The following is a 26627-nucleotide window of genomic DNA, read 5'->3' on the forward strand; positions in this document are numbered from 1 at the left end:
TCATTCATTTTTGCACAGGACACGCTCCAATGCATAAATTGCTAATATTGTTGAGTGCGTACATACAGCCACACATCATGGGAAAACTGCATTAGATGCCATCAAACGGTTTTGTTGTCCACTGCCTTCGCAAGGAGCTTTCCCCTTTTCTCATTTTCTCGCAACACTTTTCTCCACTTTTCGCCAAACTCAAAGCTGTAAAAAATATCCGTATACCAATGGTAAACCAAGCTGAATCTAGTGTAGAAGCATTGAACACCCTTTGAGGCACAATTATAAGAAATATAAAGTGCAATATATTTAAATAGTTACTTTGTTATCGTTTATTTCGCGCCATCTAAGATGCTGCAACTTGAAAGTATTTCAAAATGAGCCAAGCTTTCATTTTTCAATTCGAAAGGAAATCAAGACGCCTCCAATGTAGAGCGTAACGAGCAGTGAAAACTCATAAGCGCAACTTGTGTGCAGTGAAGTGTAAAATGTACTCTGCAATTTTCTTTTGTAGCAACATATTTTCTCGCTCTCCAGTGGAGCCGTAGAACTGCCTTTTCAGTGGCAGCTCGCTGCGCTAAAAAGATTACTACGTTTTTTGCCTGAGTCGAGGAAGCGATGGACATGCGTGGAGCTCGTGCCTCCGCATAATTAAGTTCGCGTTGAGCCTTTGAAAGCATTGTACGGGGAACATAGATACGGGATTAGGGATTGAAGGATCTTCTCTGGTCATCCCTATTGGGTGTACATGGTGCGCAGCAGGGCGAAGAACTTGTATGATACTTGAAGCAGCTGGAAGAAATACAACCTTTAAATTCAAACTCGGTGACTTTACATAGTGTATATACTTAGCGTACATCGGTCATTGTGGACCTGGTAATATCCAAAAATATAGTGGCCTTCAGAAAAATGACCTTCTGCGATCTAGCTATTATAATGACCAAGGCTCGTTTATAGCGCACGTCGGCTTTATACCAGTTCTGATTATAAGTCGCAACCGCAAATCCATGGCTCTAAAAACACAAAAATAATTAAATCAAGGCGGTTCCATAAAGGTAAACTTACAGCATCGGCCACCAGTTGACCATAGTGACAAATCAAGTAAACCTGACTCATCGAAGAGACAAGGAAGAGGAATAGCTTCACAACTATATCCGGCGGAACTCCTACAGTCATCTGGAATCCCACAAAGCAGATGACGAACGATGATACCATGAAGTTGAGTAGTATTGGTATTCCGAATATATCGTTCATTACATCCGAAAGGCGGAGGATACGTTCGTGATACCGAACAATATCCACCAGGAATCGGGAGTCCTTCTTCCAATGTCCACTCAGTTCGTGGCGTTCCATACTCTTTGAAAGGAAGTCGAAGTGCATTACCAACTGAGTGGCAACAGCGCAGAGCAAGATATCGGTTGAAATTTGTCCAGCTGCAGAAGTAAGTCCTGCGAAATTCTGAATGAATAACAGTGGGTAATACGACCAGTTATCCTGCCATTTCCAAGGAATATACATGAGGTACGGCAACTGTTTGCCCACTTCTCGAACGTTGAGCCACTTGTCGTAGACCCAATACTCCATTACACAGAATAAGTTAAATGTCCAGATCAGAACAGAGTAGAGCGAGGAATATGTTAGGATGATTCTGGAGTAGGTGCCCAGGTACATCGGCAGGTTGTATTTTTCCTCTTGGATTGAACCCCTCGGATAGATCTCCTTCAGTTCATCTATCAGTTTAGTTATAGCCGTTTTCTTCCACCGGATGAAGAACATCTTGCTCAAGCCAACGAAGACGAAGCCAATGTAGGACATTACAGTGACGGCTTCCAGGAACTTATTATCCTTGAAGGCACTGTATGCGTAGATGCTCTCACATATTCCAACGAAGCTCAGGTTGATCACATTGGCCCAAAAAACAATGCGATATCTAAGTCTGTCCATTTTCGACTCTTCACCATTGGTATAGGGCCGTATACCGACTACTGTGTAGAAAAAGCTGGCGTACTTCAATAACTTCTCCATCTTTAGGTCAGTCCGAACCGAGCTAGAGAATTGTCCTTCTTGAGTGAGTGTCCTTTGGAAGGTCCAGGGGTTTTATAGCCATGTGCAAAACAGCTCTGGTGCGATTAGGAATGCGCTAAATATTATATAAGAAAGTAATAACTGACCACCCGTGAAGGTAATGCTTGGGTATTTGCGAATTCTTTTCGCGTGCTTTGTAGATTTAACAGCTGCAACGATTCCAGATGGTTCAAGACCAAAGAATTTCCAAATGATACTAGTTACAATGGGCACGTCATTTTTAAACGATGACATCGTTATCTCTACTTCTTACATTTTCGTTAACAAAAACTTTTTACTTTACAAAACCCAATAAAATTAATACATATAATATATGTTTTATAATTTTACTCAAACTTAATCGCATGTAAACTAAGACCAGATATTTACTTAATGTACATTGTACGAAGCAGAGCGAAAAACTTGTAGGATACCTGAAGAAGCTGAAATCATAAATAGAACATATATTTAGGGTTTAGGCTTCATAATATATCATATTCTTACGTCTGTCATAGTGGACCTTGTTACATTCATGAATACAGTGGCTTTTAGATAGGTTGTCCTTTGAGGTCGAGCTATAAAGAATACCAGAGCCCGACGATATCGGATGTCAGCATTGTGCCAGTTCTGCTTATATGCAGAAATCGATATGCTAGAGCTCTAAAAATATGTATGTTACATATTTACTCCAAACTTATAAAAACGATAAAAGCTCTCACCGCATCGGCAATCAGCTGGCCATAGTGGCATATCAAGTACACCTGCGACAAGGACGAGAACAGGAACAAGGAGAGCTTTATCATGATATCCGGCGGGACACCAACGGTCATTTGGAATCCCACAAAGCAGATGACAAATGTGGAGACCATGAAGTTAAGCAGTAGGGGTATGCCGAATATATCGTTGAGAACGTCCATAAGCCGAAGAATTCGCTGATGATATTGTACAGTTTTCACCAACAATCTTGAGTTTTCGTTCCAATCCTCATTCAACTCTTGGCTCTCCACCACCTTGGCCAGATAATCGAAATGCATGACCACCTGGGTAGCCAAGGCACAGAGCAGAAGATCCGTTGAGATCTGTCCCGATGCCGAAGTATGTCCTGCGAAGTTTTGACAGAACAGCAAAACATAATACGTCCAGTTGTTCTGCACGTTCCAGGGAAGGTACATCAGATATGGTAACGTTTGACCGACCACTCGGATTTTGAGCCACTTTTCATATACGAGGAATTGCATGATACTGAACAAGTTGAACGTCCAGATGAGCACTGAATAGAGCATTGCGTAGGTAATGCTAATACGTGAACATGATCGCAGATAGCTATCCAACCGGTATACCTCCTCCTCAGCTTTACCAGTTGGATAGATGTGCTCCAATTCCTTGACCAAATTGCTAAGATCGGTCTTCTTCCACCAAATGAAAAACATTTTGCTCATGCCCACTATCACGAATCCTATGTAAGACAATACAGTGACGGCATCGATGAACTTTCCATCGGAAAACGCCACTCCCAGATAGAGGACCTCTCCGAAAACAATGACACTCAAATTAATCACATTGGCCCAAAATAGGAGATTTGACCACAGGCTGACTTTTTTGGGCCGAGAGTCACTCGTATACGGCTCAATACCCACGGAGGTGTAAAATAAAACTGCGTACTTCATGAACTTCATTTTCCAACTTGGCAATAATCGAATAAGTTATGGCTGGAACTCCTTTATAGACTTCTGCTCAAGGAACACGCAGCATTTGTTATGCGAAGTAATGACATAATTATAGAACTGTTTACAGTTAATGTATAGACTCGAATTTATAATGCATCTAATTTAGGGCTTCGTTCACAACTTAATTATTGATTTCGCTTACATAAACAGTCGATAATTGTTATGCCTAGGCAAACGCAATCACGATTCCCATCCAAGTCTCCAGTTCCCACACCACCCACGACTCCTTCCTTCTCGTTCGCCATTCTAAGCAACACAATAAATCACTTGAAGATTGAATCCGACGGAAAGCAATTGAAACGTTTGAATAAATGCAATTCGAAAGCGAATCGGTAGCAGCGCATCAAACCCGAGTCTAATCCCACCGAAGTGAAGTCTTTTCCCGCTCTCACTTGAAATAAATTAAATCTTTTCAGATTTCAACAATACTATACAGTTTAGACGGGGTGGGACCATATACACAGAACAGAATGAGATACTTCAACAGAACACGTTACCACAATTATATAGCGCGTCTCAGTTAAACATCCCTAGCAAAACCCATCCAGACAGACAATCTACTAAATTTTCAAAGAATAAAAATTAATACCATTAAATAAAAAAATAAAATTAGTGCCGTATCTTTGCGGTTTTTTTTTTATTTGGTTAATTTTATTGCTTTAGCAGTGGTACGCAGTTTTTACTTAGCTGGTTTTGACTGTACGCAAAAGTCCAGCCGTTGAGATACTAAGTCCAGCTATGTGCGTTGCCCAACTAAACTATGCCATGGAAATGCAAACAGGGCGCTTACAAGTGATGAAGATACAAGTGGGGGCGGTAAATTCCACCACTACTGGCCAAAAGAGATTTTTGGGCCAAATTGAAAGACAAAAGCCCTGAAATGTTGCTTCCACCGCGGACAGCGAAACGCAGTGCTAAAAGCGAACCAACCGGCTCAAAAGCAAACGAACGAATTTTCCATTTTTGCCATTTATCACGCATGGAAATTGAAGGCGCGGGTGGTAAAAAAAAAGTGGGCGAATTGGGGCGGAACAGACAAGTACAACCTGGAACTTGAAATACAATTAAAGCTCTGGGACCCACTGGCCAGTCTGCCGCACCAAACTTTTCTTCTTCCCGGGTGAAGAGCCATGCAGGGTAACAAGATTTCCGGTGGCTGTTCCCACCCACCATATACCCCAAAAACACATCCACCCACCGGCGGCAGACCAAAGTTATTATATGCACACATACCCCCAAAAGTTTACCTGGACTCTCAGGATCGCAGTGGGTGTGGGTGTGGATGTGGGTATGGTATGTGGGCAGCGGAAACTTCGTGGAAAAGTTTTATGAGCAGCAAACTAATTTCGTTTGACTTTGCTTCGGAAATATATCGCACCTTGGGTGGGACAAGGGGAATTGATTTTGGACCTGTTTACGCCGCTGTTGTTCCTCCCATGTAGACACATTTGCATATGGTAGCCACGAAGGGACATCACACTCAATTTTGAACCATCGCTGGCATTGCTCATTGCCTGATTTTAAATTATATATTGCAAATATTGTAAACCGTAAAGTGTAATGAACAGTTAAAGCGCCAAGTTGCCAGATAATCAATGTGGGCATAACAACACGAAAAAGGGTCAAAATATGAAATCTAATAGCTCGATTAGCTCGTAATTACATAAAAGAATGGCACTCAAATAAAAAATTTTTTTTTTTCGATTTTTTGCAACTCCTTATCAAAAATGAAAACAATTTACCGAAAAATTCATTTTTAATGGTAGGGATCGTTAGCATTGGTAATCAGCTCTACAAAACAGTTATTATTTTCAGTTTATGGTAATTTTGTATGGTAAATTTTTGGACCAAAATTATATTTTGAAAAACTTTTAATTCTTAAAAGGCTGTGAGAAGATAATATTCCTCGTTTTGAGCACAATTCTTTTTAATTGGAAACTTCATAATCTTTCCGTTTTCCAGGAAAAACCAGCGGGACAGTTAAACGTAAGAAGCGAACATAATCCATGGTAAATTTTACATTTGCCGACATTTTCCGGCCAACAAGAATATGGCTGGCATTGTGGAAATTGTCTCTCGGTTTTCCATGGCTGTGCGACATTTGACACATTTACTCCCTGGTGAACATGTGTGACTTTTGCGCAAGAAACCAAAATAGGTCCTGGGTTGGGATTGGGTTTTTTTTGGGTGGGATGGAGAATGTCTGTTTTGGCACTCCGTTCGTTAGCAGAAGCCACAACATTTATAATTTGATGTGAAGTCAGTGCGGTCTTGGCCACACTTTTGGTCTTTTTGGTCTGCACAAGTGGAAAATGGGAAATCGAGATGGTTACCACTACCGTTTCGTGCTGACTCTTTGGTCAGAAAGCCAGGTCACATATATTGACGATTCAGAACCATTGTTTTGACGCAGGCTAACACCAATACCACGTTCAGGTTAACCACATTGTGAGCGAGGACGGGGGAAATAAGAAATAAACGAATGAAAGCAATTAATAAAATAACAAGTTTGTGCAAAATTAATTGTGTATTATGCAAAAGGCTTGCTAATGGCAGGATATGCATCAATGTACGCTGCTGGTCCCCATGAAATATTACAGTGACGACAATGTCTCCATCGGCCGTAGATCCTTACCCCCTGATCCTGCTGTTCTCGTAATGGCCGTGCGCACCAATGAGCAAATGAACAATTTATTACCGCTTAATTGAACACATTTGGACGCAACCACACACGTAGAGGGCCTAAACAAATGGCCACATGCAGGCGGCATCCTCGACAGGACCTCCACATTAAGCAGTGCCCGGAGGGGGGTTTTTGGGTCCTCGGCTTGGTTTGCCAGCCAGGATAAATGAGCCCAAGACAAGTCTATAAATGCCGGAGAGACGGCGAGTTTGGGGAACAAGCGAGGGAGTGGGTGAAGTAGTTGGATGGTTGGTGTGGTCAGGCAACTCAATGAGCAATCCAACCCAAACATAATCCCAAGTTGGCTGCGGATTCGGAAAATCCGTTCCTTGGAGCTCGCTGCATATTAAATGCAGGGATCGCTGGACAAATTGATTCCTAAGTGGCTGCCGGATTGACAGTTCACAAGGTCCTTGTGTGTGCGCCTGCCGGCTATTTTCACAATTATCCTGCACTCGACCTGCAACCGGCAACCTGCAACCTGGTCTCGCCTGCACCTGGTGTGTCCTGCAACATGGTCCCTCGTGCAACCGGGCTAATTGCCAATTGAACCCCAAAGAAAGCGGGACAAGCTTAGATTAGCAGCAACAATAGGGTCCTTGCCTTTTAAGTGCTTACTTAGCGGCACGTCAGAAACAAAGATTTATCCGGGGATATCAGGAACGGAGAAGCAACCCCAAAACACCTCCAGTAAATTAAGTGAGTGCCAGGTCCTGACAGAGTCAAGTATATTTGATATACATGGCACTCTACCACCTCCCTCCCCCCAAAAAACAACACCACACTTAAGCCGCAGCAAAAACAGGCAAATCACACAAAGCGGCCGCAATTTCGCTAAGCATTTGAGCGGGAAACGGCAAAAGTGGAGCTACGCAGCGACCACAAAGGTGGAAAGGATCTGAGCCAGGACTCACTCCATCTCCCATCTCAGTTTAGGCCTGAAACCGAATGAACTACTTAAGCGCTTTTGGCTTTTCAAAATAAGCGGTGCCACAGGTAAATGGCAAAAGCAACAGCCAGAGCAAAAGCAGCGCCATGGGAGCAGCCACAAACAATAACGAAATATTTTGTATATCCGCTGAGCATTGTCAACCGCACCGAAAGAGCTTCTCAGCATTGAAAAAAAATGTGTTAAATGAGGTGGAAATTTACGACAAGTTCACAATAAAGAGATGGGTGTGCTCAATAAATTTGATGTTTAGTTTTACAGTATGTCTCTTTACAAAAACGGAAATATTAAATAATTTGTATAAGGATATTCTTTCAGTGCATGCGTAAATGAAAATGAAAATGGGCAGGAGCAGGAGCCAAAGGACGCTGGAATTGAAAGTGGAACAAGAGCTCAGCCAGAGACATGCACAGATACACTTTATGAACTACAACCGAAATCCAATTGATTGCGCAGCCAGAGACTCTTTGCCTGAGTCTACCATTTTGGCAGGCCAAGTGCTTTGGTAGTCGGCAGTCTGAGTTGATTGTGGCACGAATTGTGGCCTCAGATGCCACAGAACTCACAAATGAAAATTCGAGCAACGCGTGGGCGGCAGGCCGCAACTTGGCAGGATAATTCTCAGGCAATTAAATCCAGGTGAAATACATTGCTTAATTAGGAACGAAGAAAACTACTACTATTCATAAACAAAGGAGTTGTTTGTTTCACGTTTCCAATCCCATTCATATTTCTTCACAATTACTATAGACTTTATTCGGCAAATATGAGTATTAAATACCCATTTTTGAAAATTATATAATAATTTTGTGTATTACATTATTCAAGAAGTAACTGTGTGTCGTTTATTCCATTTAATAATAACGTAGCATTTAATTAACACTGACTCGGATTGATACAACCAGTTCCACTAATTCGGATTTAAAACGCGCGCGCTCTTGAAACGATCAAAAGCTGTTTGCTATAGCACTGGCTACTTGTGTCCCGGACTGTCTATCGATAACGCGATAGGCAACGGGCGCAGCCGATAGCAATCAGTTCGTCTTATTATTGTTTACAAAACGCAATTACCGTCAAAATAAAGCTGATAAATTAGTGATTAAAGTCGCGCGGCGACTGGAAAAAATGCAGTCGAAGGCCTGCTAAAAGGCGCAGCATTTGCTGCTCAACGGCAGCGGACTCAGAACGCGTTTACCACTCCGCCCAACCACTTGTTGTTGTTGGACTCTGCCCGCCCCATATAACGCCATCCATTATCCATTATAATACCCCCGGCCGATTTGGCATCCGATGGTGAGGGGTGCGTGGTCCGGAATCGGGGCAGTCAGTGCGATACCCTCACATCTCAATGCGGAACTTCAGTCGGCGTCACTTTGCTGTCACAAAGTCACATATTGTCAAATTCTCAACTCGAAGAGCTGGAACAGCTGCAACTCTCTATAAATCTCAGATCGCACAAGCATCACACAGCTTATTAAATAACCAATATTGGACCATAATAACCAAGGTGTAAACAAATCGGTGAAACGGCGATTAGAGAGTGATCAGTTTTGCCGCCGTCAAGTGTTCAGAAGCTCCAGCGTAAGTGCCCCTCTTCACTTCGACAATGCAGATTAGCTGGCTTTTCTGTTTTGTGTTTTCTTCCAGTTTTGTATTTTACTAGTAGCTCTCTGTAAGATTGCGCAAAGATCACGGGGTTGACCCCGCGGCCAGTGACTTGGCCTGATGCATAGTTTCTCATGCAAATCGCGAGCAAGGAAAGTCGGTTGCTAAGGTCGAGAGATAGCAGCTCGTGGCAGGTGGTTCGATTTTGAGGGCCGATTAAAACATAGTTTTTGTTTATGACTGTAATCTAAAGTGCCTTCGGTTTACGATAATCTTGACCACAAATACTACTAAAAAAAAAAGACCACAGTGCGCAATAATTCAACTAATCTTATCACAGCATAATAACTTTAATGATTCTTTGATTTTTCCTTTAATTGGTATTGATAATAGATGCGTTTTACTCGTGGATATATATTTTAAAAGATATTCCATCATTTTCATTCACTCCTTCATCAACAAATATTACCAAACCCACGTATTTTGTGAAACCTTTGTTCTTGCATTGGGCAAATCCCCCGCAACGACTAATCTGGCGTGTATCTTATCGATTGACAGCAGTAAATTGCCACAGATACCCGACGAACAGCTGTAATCCGCCAATATAACCCAGCGTTCCCGGTTTTGCCTCTAGAAGTAAGTCAGTTCTGGCCAGGCCAGCAGTTGTCGCAGTTCTCCCCCGGGAAATACAATATATATTTGCCAAGCCAAATCGAAATTTGGATCTATTTTCAAGATCAGTGGAACAACCGATAGCGTCGAAAGAAGAACAATAATAGCTTGTACGTTCGAAGCTCGAAGATAAGATTAAAGGTTAAGAAACGGACTCGGACCCGGCCACCTCATATGCAGTGACTAACCATTAAATTTATTCCAACCACTAAAAGTATATGTAAATTTTTATTAAATTTACCATATTAACTATATATTAGAAGCACAGCTTACTACAGCTTCTTATCTATAAGTGTTTTTTTTTGTCGAAAGCAAATGACTATATTATCTTATCTACTACAATTAATGTATTAAGGTGGCAAAATTTTAATTTATAATTGTGAACTGATTTCGAGAGAGGTAATTGGACCTGGCAGGTTCATTGTTGTATCAGTCCAAAAGTGAGCTTATGCATTTTATAATCCAATACAAAGGCTTTAACCAAAAATATTATATTATTTATCTTTTAAATTATGTAATCAGTTATTAAAAATTGAACCACAATTTCTTCACACAGATCTACATTCCAAAATGGCGGGACAAAGCAAGCTGATCGATCCCCTGTGCATCACATGCAAAGAGTTCCAGCACCCATGGACGGACCACTGCGTGAACGCCACCGCTGGTATTCTGCTCTCGGCCACGCCCTACTGCCTGCGAGTCTACACTATAGTCTACGCCCTGTCCTTGCTGATGCGCCACCGCATTCCCAGTCGCGAGGATCTGCGCAAGACGCTGTTGGGGATCATCCAATCGACGGCTTTCCTAGTGACCAATGCCTACACCTTCATCCTGTACAACTGTGCGCTGCGGCACATGCTGGGCAAATATCACTTCTCTACAGTGGCCTTTGTGCCCTGCCTATTTGCCTCGTTTTCGGCCATTTTGGTGGAGAGACCAGCCCGCCGACCACTACTCACTCTCTACGTTGCCAATGTAGCCACTGAAGCGCTGTGGAAAATGGCAGAATCTCGGGGCTGGGTGCGCTCCATTCCTAATGGGCAGACACTCATCTTTGGTGTGAGTATGGCGGCGCTGCTCTACCTCTATCGCACTGGCACTACCAAGGATTCCATCTTCAACATCCTTCGCATATTCGTGGGCAAGGAGGAGGCGGGTCCGGTTGCCAAGTCCGGCCCCGCAGTGCCCGGTGAGCAGCCTGCGCCTGACCGCCGTCGTCCCACCGTTAGTTTTTCTACTGTATCCGACTGGGTGCGCGTGTATAGCAATCTCATTCGCGCAAAACACGACAGCTGTCGGCATCAGCAAAGCTGCATTGCGTACTCCCTGATGGGTGGAATTAAACCCTTTGTGGGCGGAGTGGGTCTTCAGGTTGCGCTTAAACTGGTCATGAACGTCAAACGAATCACGTCTGGAAAAATGCCGTGGAAGAAGCTGGTCTTCAACCGTGGGACTCTTCAACTGGGCATTTTCATGGGCAGCTTTTCATTTCTCTATAAGGTAAGCTCTTTGACATTGGAGATCAACAGTACGTAATTTTGTCGTCCTTGACAGTCGGTGTCCTGTCTGCTGCGACACAGTTTTAACCGGGACGATGCACGGTTCGCAGTTCCTGCGGCGTTAATTGCCTCGGTGTCCTTCACACAGTATCCGGATAACACGGTAGCTTTGTATGTCATGTGGAAGGCACTACAGGTGAGCATGAAGCATTATTGGCATTGTTTAATCAATATCGTTATCAATAACTTTTTCATCTTTAGATTCTTTGCACAAAGGGCCAAGAGCTTGGAATCGTGCCACACATCCCCAACTTTATGCTTTTCTTGTACTCCTTCTTCACGGCTGTGCTTTTCCACGCGGGAATTCTGGAACCCAAAAGTCTGCGCCCCAGTTACTACAAGTTTCTGCAGGCCATTTCGGGCGATCGGTGAGCAAAGTTCGTACGCGCTACGTATGCTGTAGATTAAGAATCCCCTATCATTTGCAGACTGAGCAAGTTTAATCTGAGCGCCTTTGATGTATTCGGCCTGAGCAGTCAGCAACAGGCGCTGGACACCATCAAAGCACTAAACATAGTAGAAAAGTCGATGCCCGCCTACTCCTTTGCCTCCTGAGCCAGCAGTAGTCAATTTGGATTTAGTCAGTCGTCTTCAACAGAGGACCCTCTATATCTCCTAATATCCGCGTTCAACTGCGAGCTGTATATACATACGTCAAGAGTCTCCCTCGCTCAAAGAGCGTCCAACGATTATTAAAATAAGATAGTATTGGTGAATTGTAAAATATGTTGACCTTTTTTATTTCGTGGTATTAATAATTCATAAAATATACATTTTCTTGTTTATATATAGTATAAACTTTAAATTTGTAGTGCTTAAATGCGAAATTCGGATCTACCTTTTTGATTTGAAAGCTTAAATTATTCGGAGTAAGCTCTACAGAAAATTATTCAATAAAGCTCTTTGAAATAGCACACTTTTTGGCCGAGAGCCTTAGGAGAAACCCAAAAATTTTGATGAATCAGCGTAAACAAACCATAAGAAAGCGATCAACCAAAAATTTTGTCTGGCTTGGGTGTGATAAGCATAGGTTTTACTAACACCCTAAGGTAAAGTAGTTCCCCATATCGACGAACTTGACGCCCACCTGTTGATTAGCAAGCATTTGAGATGGAGGTGCGTAAACCACTAAACCGCTCAGAATTTCAGTCAGTTGTACTGACTGGTTGATCCGGTCCAAACTTGCGGTAAAAATCTAAGTTATTGGTTTACCAGTAGCAGTTCAATAGAAATAGGTTCCACTGATAAGCAGTTACCTTTAGATTAATGGTTGGCATATTTGAAGTAACACTAGTGCATATGCATGCAAATAATCAGAGTCAATTCGAGAGTTGAGTATTAGGTTAACTAGATTTGGTTCTCGTTGGCTGGCTTTCTACCGATTAAGTTTATCAGTCGTCTGCATTCGATAAGCAAGTCCAGACGTTTCCAATCCTTTCCGCGTATTCAAATTGGATAATGGCAGCACAGAGCAAACTTGCTGAGATCGCCTTTAAATGCAGCTGCCAGGAGTTCGCCCATCCTTGGACGTCGAGCTGCGCCTGCGCGACGGCTGGCATGCTTTTATCCCTAATCCCTGGCACATTTAAGACTTATAGTATGGTCTACATGGTGAGTTAATCAATGTTTTCCCCTATTCTATGCGTTTTAGTTATATATTGAATAACTTTCAGTTGGCACTTTTAATGCGCAGGCGCATTCCTTCGCTCAAGGACCTACGAAAGACCTTAACCAGTACTCTGCAGTCGACGGCTTTCCTGTCTCTAAATGGAAGCCTCTTCATCCTAGCCATTTGCCTGGTGCGGCAGTATCTCGGTGGTTTCTACTTCGGTACTACAACCTGGTTGCCAGCACTCTTGGTGAGCTCCATATCGCTGGCAGTCGAGCGTCCGGAGCGACGTACTCCACTCGCTTTGTATGTGGCCAACGTGGGCATCGAAACGCTTTGGAAAATGTTAGAGGCCCGTGGTCTGGTGCGATCCATTGCCAACGGCCAGGTGCTCATCATGGGAGCCAGTATTACCGCATTGATGTATCTATATCGTGCCGGACTGCATAGGACTGTTGCCAAGGATGCGACCTTTAAGGGATTGGGTCTGGTCATGGGCAAGGAGGAGGAGGGTCCCCTAATGCCGCCTACGGTTATCACTCCTCAGAGATCTGATCTTGGAAGACAAAACTTCCGCTGCATCACTTCGTACCTTAGGGTCTATGACCACCTGACTACCCTCAAACATCCTTGCTGCCCTCACCAGCTTGGCTGTGCGGCGTATGCCCTCCTTGGTGGAGTTAAGCCTTTTGTGGGCGGAGTGGGTCTTCAAGTGTGTTTGAAACTGCTGCTCAACACTTCAAAGATACTCCAGCAAAAGATGCAGTGGCGCCAGCAGATCTTCAGCAAAGGATCCCTGCAGTTGGGCCTAGCGCTCGGATTATTCTCACTGCTTTTTAAAGTGAGTAACAATTAGAAAATAGATTTCAAACTAAATTAAGAACTAACTTTTTAGATAACTTCTTGTGGCTTGCGTCACTCTTTTGGATATGATAATGCGCTCTTTGCCATTCCATCTGGGTTGATAGGATCATTTGGGCTCCTACACTTTCCCAACACCACGGTGTCTCTGTATCTGATGTTGAAGTCATTACAACTCCTGTACAACTGGGGCGTCGCCGAGGGAAAGGTTCCCGAGGTGCCACAATTCTCCATGGCTATGTATGGATTCTTCACGGCCGTACTTTGTCACTCGACTGTTCTGGAGGCACAATCCATGCGGCCCAGTTACTTTAAGTTTATCGAAAACATCTCGGGAGGTCGTCTTAGCCGGTTCAATCTGAAACCCTTCGAGGCTTTTGGAGTTAAGAGTCAGGATCAGGCTGATTATGTTATCAAAAAACTGGGCATTGTTATGACCTCCGCAAACCCTCTATTTCCACTGGCTGTTTAGCAGGTCTTACCACTGTATCTAATTGTGACTGAGAAATAAAGATTTATTAGTTGGTTTTATAAAAGTCAACGTACTGAAGGTTATAAAATTAAAATGTATCTTAAAGATATTTTTCTTTCGTTCCGCTGCAACTGAGAATGACCCCTTAAGAGAAATTCTTAAGAGAATGCTAAGAACATGCCGGGTGCTTGTGGAAATTGATAAGGAACATTCAACTGAAGATGACGCAGCGACAACAAACCGTTCGCCATTGAGCAAGTAAGCCAACTTTCGGCTCGCGTGTACACGATAAGTAAGTGCCCTCTGCATTCGACGCACTTCAGCCGAACCACTTGCGGTATTGGGAATTTGGGGGAGTGCTGATTACGACGACCTAGGAATGGAGCTCCTAAAGTGCGTCTACACACGGATTGTACTTGGTCGGCGAAATCGTGAATAGTTGTCGGCAGTCAGTTGTATTTGATGGCCGACCAGGCCATAACGTGATTCCCAAGCTGGACAAAATATTATTAAATAACCAACGCGCCATAACAACTACATAAACATCCGGTAAGCATTGTATCTTTGCTGAAGTTTGACTTATTTGCTAGTTGTGATATAATTTTCTACCTTATGGAATCCGATCTTCAGCTGAAACCTAGTGGATCAGCAGCTGCAGCTGATTCGAGAAATGCCCAGCGTAACTTACTGGGAATCGAGCAAGTTGGATCATCGTATTTGTAAAGGCATTTTAAGCTGAAATTGCACTGGATTACAATCGTAAATCCGGGAAATTGAAATTAACTAGGCCATCGGGAACACGGCGTGCCACGTTCGAACTTTTGGCGATAAGCCCCTTCTCGATAAGCTTTATCATCCCCACGGAGCCAATTCGATAATCGCAGACGTCGGAGCATAAGTCAATATTCAAAGTGGATCATGGGCGCCCAAAGCAAACTGGCGGAGATCGCCTTCAACTGCACCTGCTATGAGTATAACCATCCGTGGACAAAGAGCTGTGCCTGTGCTGCGGCAGGTATGATGCTCTCCGAGATCCCTCCCAGTCTGCGCACCTACGCCACTGTTTATGTGGTAAGTTGAACGGGGGAACATAGGCAAAAACTTTAGACCTGCCGGAAGTTCAGCTGATAATTTTTCAGTACAAAGGTTATATTCTAAATAACCCATAAAAGTTTTAATGAAATGATATATAACTTCAATAAATCTTATTGTAACCTTCTATTCCCTGCTCCAGTTTGCTCTGATCATGCGAGGACGCGTTCCATCGCTGAAGGATCTGAGACGCACTGCATCTGGAATTCTGCAGTCGACAGCGTTCCTTTCGATGAACGGAGGCCTCTTCATCTTTGCCGTGTGCTACTTGCGACAGATCTTGGGTGGATTCTACTTCGGCACAGTTGCCTGGTTGCCCTCATTCTTGGCCAGCTTTGCGTGCCTTGCCTTCGAGCGTCCGGAACGACGTGCTCCGCTCGCATTGTATGTGGCCAATGTGGGTATCGAAACGCTGTGGAAGATGATGGAGGCACGAGGCTTGGTTCGATCCATTCCCAATGGACAGGTGCTCCTCATGGGAGCAAGTGTGACCGCCTTGATGTACTTGTATCGCGCCGGATTGCACAAGACTGTGGCCAAGGATGCGACTTTCAAGGCTCTTGCCCTAATTGTGGGCAAAGAAGACGAGGGCCCATTGAAGACGCCGGTGGTCACCACCTCGCAAAGCTCTCGCCAGGCTCCCTTCAACTTCCAAAGCATTCAATCCTACGTGCAGCTCTATGACAGCCTCCTAAATTCCAAGCATCCCAGTTGCCCACACAAGAGGGGTTGTGTTCCCTACGCACTTATTGGAGGACTAAAACCGTTCCTGGGCGGTGTTGGCCTATCGGTGGGTCTGAAGCTGCTGCTCAACATTCCCAAGATCATCAAGTCCAAGATGCAGTGGCGCAAGCAGATCTTCAACAAGGGTTCATTGCAGTTGGGACTGGCACTGGGCATATTCTCACTTCTTTTTAAGGTAAGCAATAGGATTTTATCCATTTAAATGATATTCAATTTTCAAACCAATTAATATATCTTATCACTTCCCATTCAGTCGACTTCCTGCGGACTGCGTCACTCGTTTGGATTCGACAACGCTCTCTTCGCCATTCCGGCTGGCCTCATCGGATCGATTGGCTTCCTCCGTTTCCCGAACACCACGGTGGCCTGCTATCTGATGTGGAAGTCCCTGCATCTGCTCTACAACTGGGGCATCGCGGAGGGCAAGTTACCCGAGGTGCCGCACTTCGCGATGCTCATGTATGGATTCTTCACGGCCGTGCTCTTCCACTCGGCAATCCTGGAAGCTCGTTCGCTGCGGCCCAGCTACTACAAGTTCCTCATGGGCATCTCCGGAAACCGCATCAGTCGCTTCAATGTGAAACCCTTCGAGGTTTACGGTCTGAAGAGCCAGGACCAGGTCAACTATGTGATCAAGAAACTGGGCATCGACATGACCTCACCCTACCCCCTCTTCGCCCTGTCTGTCTAGATGGTGTTCCCCTATCCCTCTTCGCCTACCAACTGTACAATAAAAAACCAGAAACAATAAATGTGTAGCACAACGTTGCAGCAAAACTTTAAATTAAATGCGCGACGCAGAATGGCCATTAAGGACTTTTAAGTGAGGAGCCGCAGAGTGGGCCAACATCAATCACGGAGTCAACAAGCCGCTGGCACCCTTAAAGTCCCCCTCTTGAATCCCCCTCAAAAAAAACCCTCTCAGCCTCTGCCTTTTCCTCACCGCTGTGACAACTCTAGACGGCGGCTCCGCGCCGCTCAATTATTTACATTTATATGTCATATAAATTTATTGCCCACCATAACTCAGCAGGCCCAAAGAGGAGAACTGGGATGAGCGGAGAGTTGAGCTGAGACCAACTCGAGATACCCGAAATGCAGCTACAAAATCACTAAAAATAAAAATAATAATAAAGCACAGAGCCAAATGAATAAAATTGCACAACTTGTTTCAAGAGCCACGAAACAGGGGATACCCTGAAGTTTTTCGAAACTCAATGGGGAAAAGTTTATTTCAGCTGATGTCTGCGGGGTTGGCAATAGCCCTAATACATACAATCTGAATGTAAATTCGTCATTCTGAGCAAAATATATAAAAATATAACATACTTGTAAAGAGCTGAACACCCAGTCCAAATATATGATTGTACAAAATATTAGAAGAGATAATACATAGCAACATATTGGAATTTATAACCGGGCAATGTAATATTCAGTTTTAATGCTTCCAAAGAGTACAGTCCCAACCACATCATCCGTGCGCAGTATCCCATTCAGGATAACACCAGAATACCAGAACAACCAGGCTATAATAAGCTCGACTCGTCCTTGGCCCCCGTCTAATGATCATCTTGGCCAGCAATGGAAGCGGAACCCGAACTGGCAGTGGAACCGAGACCGGGGCGGACTTAACAAATGAATTATAGGCTCGGGTAAATTTAATGTGCCACTTAGTTATCGGTGCGGGATGAGGCGAATTTGGGAGGTCCTGGCCTTTATTGTTATGCGAATCATAATATGGCACGCCAGCTAAGAGACTTCCTTCCGCTTCGCAGCCCCGTGACCCGTAACCCCTGGCTGCAGTCCCGACTCCTGCAATTGCAGGCTCCTTGGCATTTATGAAATTTATATGCATGTCAGTGGGCTCCCGAGGCGAAGGGGGGTGGGGCTGTGTGCTTCAGCCCAGTCAACAGCTCGGAAAATACAAATGAAGCCAGTGACAAATCTCATTAATCACAGCGCCAGATAAGAGGCGTTCGGGAGGGGGGCGTGGCTCTGCCTGAATGGGTGCAGCTGTTGGCGCCTTCAAATCCGGGATTATCAGCTTAGCAGTTGCAGTTGTTTCTGTTGCTTCTGTTGTTGCTTTTGTTTCCGCAGCTCCTACTACTTGTTGGTGCTCCTCGATGGAGCCTCGAGGAGATTGGAGATGCAAGAAGTGCATATAAATTGAATATTATAAATTTTCTTATTTTGCAACTGCTGCTTTCACTTAGCTGCCGCTGTTACTGCTGCTTTTGCTGGTACTGCTGCCAAGTTGTAACTTCATTTAAGTCAATCGCTCTTTTCTGTGGCACACAAATTGTAAACAAGGGAATTATGCAAATGAATAAACTCCCGTCCCATGGCAGCGTAATGAAATATTATTGAGGACTGTAGCCCCAAGCTCTCGGTGCGCAAATCGAACGGAAAATGAACTTTCAACTGTCAAAATAGGTGAAATGGAGAAGGCAAAAAGCAGTGGGGCAAACTGAAGTGGAGGAGCAACTTTTTACTACTCGGCCAAGACTTTCGACTTGCCATAAATTTCGTTTTATATATTTCTATGAACTGACAAGGTATGTCATCGCAAGATAAGCAAACCCAAGCTGTCCGAATTCTGCCCCAAATAAATGACACTTTTTTGTGCGTCCGGAGAAGAAATGAATTTTTAATTAAAATTTGCAGTTGTGCTGTGCGAAGATTGAATGGGAAATTCTACAGTGCCAGATAACCTAGAGATGCATAATAAATAAATGAAATTTCTTTGGCTCGGAATGCATTAACTACTCCGTGCTTCCAGCTGAAATTTGTAAGAACTCGATTTCAAGAAGGTTTTTGGCTTTAAGAAAATGCCCCAACATTGCTCACAATGAGACAATCTACTGATGATTGCATGTATTATCTTAACTCGTTTTCCACTGTTTTCTGTCTTTTCGTTCAGTTTTATCTAGAGTCATCAACCTTTAAGGTTTAAATAAATACGACAAATCTTAAAAAGGTGCATTGTGTAAATATAATATAAAATATCTTATGCTACGCGTTTTACTTGTTTAATTTTCATTCAACTAAGTCTCTGCTTTAACTTCCATAAACCTGCTCGTAAAAACTAGTTTATTTCCATGATACTTTGTATTTGTAGGTAAAAGATAAGATTATAAAAAACGTGCAAGTACAAGCCATACCATTCTTAGAGGTATACAATTATTCAGTGTTTTCATTTCTTTGTTTACATAACTAAGAATTTAGGGTATATTAGAGGTAAAGTGGGTAGTTCTAATGATTTTAAGCAATAATTCAAGATAAATCAGTCTTTAAAAAGCGAACATACGAATGCTGATGGCGCCCAGGGTGCACTCGCCCTCGATTGCCCGCTCCTCGTCCTCGATCTCTCTCAGACGCACCAGGTGAAGGGGTACGAAATCCTTTAGGAACTCCAGGCCAGCATTGATGACAGACAGTTGGATCCAGATCAGTGACAGCCAGAAGCAGGCCACTCCGTCGAAGGGAGACGTCATTCCGGCGACGAGCTTGGGAACCCACTGAGGTGTATACAATCGGTGTGGAATCGGTGGGATCAGGCAGGGCTGAACTCCCCACCATCCCATTGAAAACGTGCCGCCTTCGAGTGATAAGGGGTCGAAACAAAATTGCCGCCAGGGGCGATAGCAAGGCCATTATCTTTTGAGTCTCAACACTCAGCTAGCAACACTGCCATTACAACTTGAGTGGCAACATTTTCGGTTGGTGTTGCGGGGAAATACGCTCAAACTGCTCCATCGAACCTCTGCGACAGCGTTCCAAAGTTCGTTCGTTTCGACGTGTAATCCTTCGGCTCGTGCAATCGTGTGCTTTCGCAACAGGATGCGCATTGTGCCGGGACACATGTGGCCCAGCTCCACACGTCGCACTCTCTGGGGAGATTCCACTGCCACTCGGTCCGCGACTAACTGGGTTAGTGGTACAAGTTCAGTTTGACGCATTCGCCTTATCGATGGTTCCTCTCCCGCACGTTCCGTTCGTCGGGCTCATTCGGCCAGGATGCGTGCATCCCGATGGTGGTGCACATTATCCTTTTGCCAGGCTAACTCTGGTCTAAGTGAATAACCGGCGTGCTGTTATGCACCCGTCTTTCCGTTCTCAAAGGAAACCAACTTCATCAGCAAAGCGACTCCTTATCCCGCTTTCTTGCGCTTCATTGCACGGTGCAGCCGCCATTTTCCCGGCACATCCTTAATTGAAAGTACATCGTTTACCTACTTGTAAGCCATCCTATCAGCAGTTTCTGTGGCGCGGTCTTTGTCCTTATCTCTTTGCCTTTTGGAGCCTTTGTTTGTTTTCCCCCGACATACTCGTACTCGTATAGTCATTGGCGGAGGAGCGCGGATGCAGCTGAGAATGCATCATTGGGCGTTGACAGGGACCACTCCCATCGCTTATTGGCAAAAGACTTCCTGGGATCCATCTCAGTGACGCCTTTGTTCTGTTAATCCTCCTTGCCAGCCCTCCTATTTTTACTACCAAAAAACGATTCCTTTGTTATGCCAGCCGCTCGACGACAATTGCACTTGCTGATTGCCCTCATTTCAGTCTTGAAATAATATTAAAAACTTTTACTCCGTCTCGCCAACGTACTACACTCGGTTCGTCTCTTTCTCTTTCTCAGACCCATCTTCCCTCCCTCTCGCTCGTGTCCTCTATGTGTGCGGTTCTTTTGTCTTTGTCTTTGCCTATGCTGCATGCCGCCTGCTGCCTGCTACTTGCTGCCTGCTGCTTGTTGCAACTGCAGACGCGTGTTGCAGCACAAGTCGGAGCCCCTATCCCCATATCCTTGCATCCCATCGCCGGACTTTGATTCCCGAGCTTGTTCTAGTTCTTGTTCTTGTCCCGTCTTTTATTTACCACATAAATCACATGCCGGCGGATGGGACGGAAGGACATTTCTATATCTATCTACTTAAGGTTTTCACTGCCCATCTAGGAGCACTTTCCTTCGCCGGCACTGAAACAAATTATTTTTGAGAAGTTTAAAGCATTTTCAGGCTCTAATTTGGAAACATAATATTTTCGTTTACGACTATTCCTATCGTCTTTTCTTACCAAATTCAAAGTTCATGTGATGATTCATTTGTGATTCCTTTCCAGAGTGAGGCGTTTATTCTCTTTCTGCTCAGCTTATCTCCTGTTCTCGACTTCGACAAAGTCTCAGTGTGGCCGAGTCCTTTTGGACTGTTAGTTGCTATTTTTACGATTGCCCATTGTCTGGCCGAAGTTCTAAGGTCCTTCCGGCTACTCCTCGTCGACCTCATATCTGTGTTCCTCTCTGCTGCTTTTCGGGATGCGATAGGACACGTATCCGCTTTTGGCGATTTCTTGGCAATTGCAGTTGTTGTAACGGAGCAATGCTCGTGCGTGGGTGGGAGTTGGCTGCTTTTTGTTGGGTAATTGATGATTTACAACTTATTTACGCTTGGATTGTGCAATAATTGAAAATTGCTCTAAAATTATTTGGGCATTCTTTGGGCCATGTCCTGCCTGTTTTGCCAATGGCAACGCAAACGCCAATTGGCTTATGAAGAAATGTGGAAACCAATCTGCCATCTTTTGGACATACAAAAACAGACGTAGTGGTATAAAAAGCGGTTAAATCAAATTATATAGTAATATAAATTATTTAAGTTCACACTTCCCTGGCATATTGACTTATTTATTAAACTCACTTACTAAAGCCTATTAGCCATCCAAATTTATTCTGACACTTTAAATTTAACATGTAACATGGATTTTCGCTGCGTATCCCGTCTTAGAGACTCACATATCCCTTTAGCAGGGTATAATTAATCTAGTTGCCGCATATTAAGCTTCCTAAAACACATGGCTGCCATCGCCCCGATATGCAGCATGGAAAATGGGAAATGCAAAGGGCCAGCGAGCGGATTAAGCCGTTGTAGCACAAAGGAAGCAGGAGCTGCAGCTGCAACAGCTGCGGTAAAAACGTTCAACTCTGCGCTGTCTGGCAAACGGACAAAAGCGAAATGTTGATCCCGGGGCGGACAGAAAGCGGCAGAACGAGATGCTCAGAAGCCGGTGCCCCGAATCTTGGCATTGAGCCACCACCACCGAAACACACACACATACACCCTGAGACTCAGCGATCCTGAATCCTGGCGAGAACACTGACTTTAAATTCAATTTGAAGTAAATGAAGCAGCTCAGGCAAATTTCGCAGGGCTGGCGCTTTAACAGCTTTCGACAAGACTGCGGCTGCCAGCAAAATGTGGCTATAATTTGCGGCAACATATGCCCCAGATTGTGGCAGCTGGTAGCTGGTAGCTGGCAACTGCTACTCTGCACGCCCAATTGGCTGCAAAAATGGTCGCCCGCACAGGGAATCGTAAATTAATTGCAGCCTCAAAGTTTCTTTGTTGCACTTTAAGCTGCACTACGGCCGTCCTCCAATTATGTCATTAGACAAAGTCCAGATGGGCAGCCATAAATTTCCACCGGGGCAACCATAAACAACAGTCAGGTACGACAAATGTTGGCCCGACACGAAAATGTTGACAAATTTTTCCTTCAAAGCCCAATGCTCCAGCCGTCCCATGCGGCGTATACGCAACGTTGACAAACTCAACTGCAATTCGTCGCCAAGGGAAGCCTCATAAATCCACCCAAACCACCCAACTGCACTCCTCTTTCGTGTTGGCCCCTCCAACCAACCAACCAACCAACCAACCAACCAACCTACCTACCTACCTATCAGATCCGTATCTGAATCAATTAATTTACCCGATACGGATGAACCCTGCAATATTTAACTACCACCGCAGTGGGCCTACAATCTGAGCCAGACACTAACAGGTGTTCTAACTAATGGAAAGTATAAAATCGTGGTTTTATTAATTTGAAAATTTACCAAGTTTTATGAAATATTCGTTGGCGATATGAAAGTGCGCTGTGTAAACGGTTTATATGCGAAATAGATATTTAAATTTCTGCCTAAACTCTAATGCAAAAATGGTTTTGCATACATAAAATATGATAACATGATTTTACAGTTATCCAACTGAAATTCTCGTTGAACTTATATTTCACTAAAAACAATACGTTTTAGGCTACGTCAAAATAAAGGAGCATGCATATATTGATGGGGTGGGGTATGAGCAATACAAGTTTTCACTTTTTTTTAATTTCATTTTTATATAAATAATTCTTTCTAAAGAAGGCAGCACAATAGACAAATCATTTTAAGTGAACCTCTCGCAAGCCATAACAATGAAAATTTCATATTTCCAGCTTATGTGCAAACTTTCCACTCCTTTAAAGCCGACTGTGAACTTAACTTTTGCGTGGGGGAAATAGTTTTAAATGCCCGTTCCTTCCCGGTCAATTCTTGTGTCGCCATGGGGCAAAACACACTCCAGGACTCTTCAGGACACTCCTCGTGCGGTCAAAAATAATGCTCGCGGCTCATGTGGCGCGAAGCGAAATGGCTGTGGTGAAAACAGCGGCACTAACAGATGCATTAGCTGCAGAACGGCCAAAGCCTGAACGGCCAGAACGGCCAGAACTGGCCAGAATGCCATCGGATAGGGACCGAAACTCGGCACATGGCTATTAGATTACGATGCGGCCATTGAGCAGGCAGCTGTTGCCGGCGACGTCGAGCGATGGCAGCTTTTCAGGCTGGGCCGGTTCCAAAACTCCACGCACGATTGATCCAACGAATAGGAATCGGTATCGGAATCGGAGTTCGAATAGGAATACGGATGCCATTCGCATAGCTGCTCATGATATGTGAGTTAGTGGCCCCAATCATTCCGACCCCGTCTCACTTGGTATTTCCGCTCTGGTGATTATAGTTGCGCTCCATTTTGAATGCAATAAAGTCGCGGACCGAAATTAACCCAGTTTCTGGATGACTTCGCCTGGACATCGCCATCTGGCATCTACCGTCTGCCATCTGCAGCGGGCACTCGCATCAATCTGTTCGCGCTGTCCTTTCAGTTGAGTTCATTTCAGAAACAGTACCTCATGGCGTATACACGATATTCATAGTGAACTCAAACGTTCAACTGATTGTAAGTGGGTTTTGGGGCGCCACTAACTGGTGATTCCACTCAACATCAAATGAAACGGAATCGTTTGCCCTGCTGTACGTAATTAAATGTTGCACTTCCGTTCGCGGCGGAAGTGGAGGCGGCGATTTACGGCTTAAACAGCGGCTAAGTGCAGCAATCATTGTCGGCCAGCAACAGAAACTGAACGGATCCGAAAAAAAAAGAATAAAAGTCGCCAAACCGGGTGAAAACACAGCAAATTAAAATTGTCGCACACTTGGCCAAACATTTGTCCAGCTCTTATCAATTGCTCTAGTCGGCGTCGCAGTCATCGCAATTTGTAACTAACGAGTTCGAGTCGATTTTACAGCCACTTGATAGACTGCTTCACCATCTACAGTTAAGCCTCTGCAGATGGAAGACATAAAATGTTCTAGAAAAGAACAAAACAAACAATAATAACGCAGTGTTTAGTATTGTATTGGTAAATCCAATAAAAGCACAAGCTTCCATTCAACTTTTTACAACAAATTGTATTAGTTTAAGCATGACTGATAAATATAGTTCAAAAATGCGAACAAATAATTCGATTTATTTTAAAAATGTTTTATTTGTACAGCAAATTATTTCTAACCAATTTCAGCCAATTAGTTGTTGTTAAATCGTTTTCAAAACTTATTTATCATTTTAAATGTACACTTTTTTTTCATAAGCTGATGAGCAATGACTAAATCCAGAGACATTTTTATTCGAAACTATAAAACACATTTATTTATGCAAAAAGAATAATTAAAATTCCGCAATTCTAATTAGTTATTCTTAGCGCCCTGATGTTTTTTGTCAAACGCAAATTATAAATGTAATTAAATCTTATTGTTTGAAAATATTTTTTGCTCCCTCGGGCCATGGTTCAAACAGATAATCAGCACATGACAGATGCGGTAAAAAAAAGCGAATATATGGTACTAAGAGGATCATACATTTCGCTGTCCAACCTGAGCAGGTATGACTATTGAATGCCGTTAGTCGCCATCGCCGCTGCTCGCCCACTAAGTACTTAAAACGGAAACGGAAGTGGCAGTGGAACGGCGAGTGAGCGAGCTGCCATTGTCAAGCTCAGAGGAAAACTCGGACTCGGCCTGGCCGACTTCCATGAGCCATGTGCCATTTACCATTTACCATCTACCATTTTCCATTTCTGCTGTTTTGGCTTCTGATTCTTTCCTATTCTCTCTCTTTTTTAAGCCATCGCCTAAATACTTGGACTAGAGCGTGTTAAAGTACATTTGATTTGATTTGATTTGTTGTCGACGTCATGGCTATCGTTAATGGACATTTGGCCAGACCGAGGCGACACTAATCGCTCACTTACCCAGATCCAACCCCTTCCATCCACCCCGCCGGCCACTCATGTATCTGTCTGTCAACACAGAGACGGCTAAAAGGGGGATGGGTTTTAAAGGGGGGGAGGAGAACTGTTCGAGTGCCATGGAATTTTTAATGCAATTTGTCTGATTTGTTGTTGACGTTGCTGTTGCCTTGTTGGCTTGTCGTGATTTGTTGCTGATTTTGTCAGTCATTTAGTCATTATAGAGTTTTTCTACACCCCGTCCAATGGGGTTGGCAACGGTGGTTTACATTGGCAGCCATCACTAATTGTCATTCAAAATTAAGTGGATTTCTCGTTTTAATTGAAATCTTTTGCTCTCCGGGGGTTGCCTGACCATCCACAGACATCGTCTGCCCATAGTCCTTAAAGCCAAATCAGACTTATTCAAGGGTGTCGCAATTAGGCTCGATGTCAGTTGCATTAAAGCCACCTTATACATTTCGACCAGGACAACAATCAACTGTCTGGAAATTATTTCCGTACAGATTGACCAGCTCCAGCCATAACCACCTGCCACTCGAAACCCGCAGAAATTTCCTTTTGACAGACAAAAGCCAATATGGAGTTTTACTTTAAAGGTCTAAAATGAAAATACTCTAGCAGTTGAAAATTGTATATATAGTCTTAAAATAAAGATATAACAAATTAAAATTGTAAAATGGGTAAATGTTAATTACACGAAAGTAATATCATTTTTATGACCGATGGTTCGAAATTAAGAAACGTCGGTACCTTTTAAATACTTTAAAACATGTTTATATTACAGCTTTAGCCATATAGCCTTATAGCTTTACTCTTTCTGATTGATGCTTATGAGTATTAAAACTCATTATGTGACATGTAAAAGCCAAAATTCCCAGCCAACTGCAACACCCAGTCGACAGGGCATAATGACATGACAGCTTGTCCTCTACTGCCCTGCATTGCAGTGCAAGGACCCAAATATACAGTCGTCGGGAGCTCAGGACTCAGGGCTCATGGCTCATGGCTCATGGCTCATGGCTCTGAGCTCAGAGATGGGGCATTTGGGCCAGGAGCAGACTTCTTCCGGAGCTCTAATGTGGTTCGGTCGGTGCGTGTGCAGCAGACAATTACATGGACGGCAACACCACACCTTCCCGGCTCTAACCGACAGCAATCACGGCTGATGAGGCGAATGGAAAAGCCTGGTCA

General features: G+C 43.9%; 6 protein-coding genes across 8 annotated transcripts; 3 read left to right on the forward strand and 3 right to left on the reverse strand.

Moving 5' to 3' along the window:
* Positions 1 to 381: 381 nt before the first annotated feature.
* On the reverse strand, positions 382 to 2016 carry LOC120453920 (odorant receptor 85b). The gene is made up of 4 exons (XM_039638855.1): positions 1057 to 2016; positions 849 to 1004; positions 740 to 783; positions 382 to 496 (listed from the first exon to the last, which is right to left on the reverse strand). Exons 1-4 carry the CDS (start codon positions 2014 to 2016, stop codon positions 382 to 384), a joined length of 1275 nt encoding a protein of 424 aa, XP_039494789.1.
* Positions 2017 to 2441: 425 nt separating this feature from the next.
* On the reverse strand, positions 2442 to 3731 carry LOC120451665 (odorant receptor 85c). The gene is made up of 3 exons (XM_039635539.1): positions 2775 to 3731; positions 2560 to 2715; positions 2442 to 2498 (listed from the first exon to the last, which is right to left on the reverse strand). Exons 1-3 carry the CDS (start codon positions 3729 to 3731, stop codon positions 2442 to 2444), a joined length of 1170 nt encoding a protein of 389 aa, XP_039491473.1.
* Positions 3732 to 8447: 4716 nt separating this feature from the next.
* Positions 8448 to 12039, forward strand: LOC120452120 (transmembrane protein 135). 2 transcript variants are annotated; one of them, XM_039636199.2, is made up of 5 exons: positions 8448 to 8995; positions 10248 to 11191; positions 11246 to 11386; positions 11452 to 11618; positions 11679 to 12039. In XM_039636199.2, the coding sequence occupies exons 2-5, from the start codon at positions 10262 to 10264 to the stop codon at positions 11803 to 11805; spliced, it is 1365 nt and encodes a 454-aa protein (XP_039492133.1). In that variant the 5' UTR covers positions 8448 to 8995; positions 10248 to 10261; the 3' UTR covers positions 11806 to 12039. The 2 variants fall into 2 exon arrangements, with proteins under 2 accessions (XP_039492133.1, XP_039492134.1); XM_039636200.2 differs by lacking the exon at positions 8448 to 8995 and adding an exon at positions 9666 to 9801.
* A 106-nt stretch (positions 12040 to 12145) lies between these two features.
* On the forward strand, positions 12146 to 14192 carry LOC120452122 (transmembrane protein 135). The gene is made up of 3 exons (XM_039636204.2): positions 12146 to 12861; positions 12924 to 13700; positions 13755 to 14192. Exons 1-3 carry the CDS (start codon positions 12709 to 12711, stop codon positions 14190 to 14192), a joined length of 1368 nt encoding a protein of 455 aa, XP_039492138.1. The 5' UTR covers positions 12146 to 12708.
* On the reverse strand, positions 14126 to 19532 carry LOC120452121. Of its 2 annotated transcripts, none has more exons than XM_039636201.1 (2): positions 19336 to 19532; positions 14126 to 14220 (listed from the first exon to the last, which is right to left on the reverse strand). In XM_039636201.1, exons 1-2 carry the CDS (start codon positions 19520 to 19522, stop codon positions 14189 to 14191), a joined length of 219 nt encoding a protein of 72 aa, XP_039492135.1. In that variant the 5' UTR covers positions 19523 to 19532; the 3' UTR covers positions 14126 to 14188. The 2 variants fall into 2 exon arrangements, with proteins under 2 accessions (XP_039492135.1, XP_039492137.1); XM_039636203.2 differs by lacking the exon at positions 14126 to 14220 and adding an exon at positions 16898 to 17140.
* Positions 14511 to 16796, forward strand: LOC120452119 (transmembrane protein 135). Its single transcript, XM_039636197.2, has 4 exons — positions 14511 to 14741; positions 14823 to 15263; positions 15427 to 16203; positions 16282 to 16796. Exons 2-4 carry the CDS (start codon positions 15111 to 15113, stop codon positions 16717 to 16719), a joined length of 1368 nt encoding a protein of 455 aa, XP_039492131.1. The 5' UTR covers positions 14511 to 14741; positions 14823 to 15110; the 3' UTR covers positions 16720 to 16796.
* Positions 19533 to 26627: the final 7095 nt, after the last annotated feature.

This window comes from Drosophila santomea, chromosome 3R (genome assembly GCF_016746245.2).
Source record: "Drosophila santomea strain STO CAGO 1482 chromosome 3R, Prin_Dsan_1.1, whole genome shotgun sequence".
NCBI classification, from domain to species: Eukaryota; Metazoa; Arthropoda; class Insecta; order Diptera; family Drosophilidae; genus Drosophila; species Drosophila santomea.

Bases quoted from the DNA above. Each gene is read 5' to 3' on its own strand.
- LOC120452119 (XM_039636197.2), top strand. From the start codon at position 15,111: ATGGGCGCCCAAAGCAAACTGGCGGAGATCGCCTTCAACTGCACCTGC. The intron at 15,264-15,426 runs GTAAGTTGAACG...TCCCTGCTCCAG, and splicing joins CCTACGCCACTGTTTATGTG to TTTGCTCTGATCATGCGAGG. The intron at 16,204-16,281 runs GTAAGCAATAGG...CTTCCCATTCAG, and splicing joins TATTCTCACTTCTTTTTAAG to TCGACTTCCTGCGGACTGCG.
- LOC120451665 (XM_039635539.1), bottom strand. From the start codon at position 3,731: ATGAAGTTCATGAAGTACGCAGTTTTATTTTACACCTCCGTGGGTATT. The intron at 2,716-2,774 runs GTGAGAGCTTTT...ACATATTTTTAG, and splicing joins GCCAGCTGATTGCCGATGCG to AGCTCTAGCATATCGATTTC. The intron at 2,499-2,559 runs GTAAGAATATGA...TTATGATTTCAG, and splicing joins CAAGGTCCACTATGACAGAC to CTTCTTCAGGTATCCTACAA.
- LOC120453920 (XM_039638855.1), bottom strand. From the start codon at position 2,016: ATGGAGAAGTTATTGAAGTACGCCAGCTTTTTCTACACAGTAGTCGGT. The intron at 1,005-1,056 runs GTAAGTTTACCT...TTGTGTTTTTAG, and splicing joins GTCAACTGGTGGCCGATGCT to AGCCATGGATTTGCGGTTGC. The intron at 784-848 runs GTACGCTAAGTA...TATTTCTTCCAG, and splicing joins CCAGGTCCACAATGACCGAT to CTGCTTCAAGTATCATACAA.
- LOC120452122 (XM_039636204.2), top strand. From the start codon at position 12,709: ATGGCAGCACAGAGCAAACTTGCTGAGATCGCCTTTAAATGCAGCTGC. The intron at 12,862-12,923 runs GTGAGTTAATCA...AATAACTTTCAG, and splicing joins CTTATAGTATGGTCTACATG to TTGGCACTTTTAATGCGCAG. The intron at 13,701-13,754 runs GTGAGTAACAAT...CTAACTTTTTAG, and splicing joins TATTCTCACTGCTTTTTAAA to ATAACTTCTTGTGGCTTGCG.
- LOC120452121 (XM_039636201.1), bottom strand. From the start codon at position 19,522: ATGACGTCTCCCTTCGACGGAGTGGCCTGCTTCTGGCTGTCACTGATC. The intron at 14,221-19,335 runs GTATGTTCGCTT...TTTATTTCTCAG, and splicing joins CCTGGGCGCCATCAGCATTC to TCACAATTAGATACAGTGGT.
- LOC120452120 (XM_039636199.2), top strand. From the start codon at position 10,262: ATGGCGGGACAAAGCAAGCTGATCGATCCCCTGTGCATCACATGCAAA. The intron at 11,192-11,245 runs GTAAGCTCTTTG...CGTCCTTGACAG, and splicing joins GCTTTTCATTTCTCTATAAG to TCGGTGTCCTGTCTGCTGCG. The intron at 11,619-11,678 runs GTGAGCAAAGTT...TATCATTTGCAG, and splicing joins CAGGCCATTTCGGGCGATCG to ACTGAGCAAGTTTAATCTGA.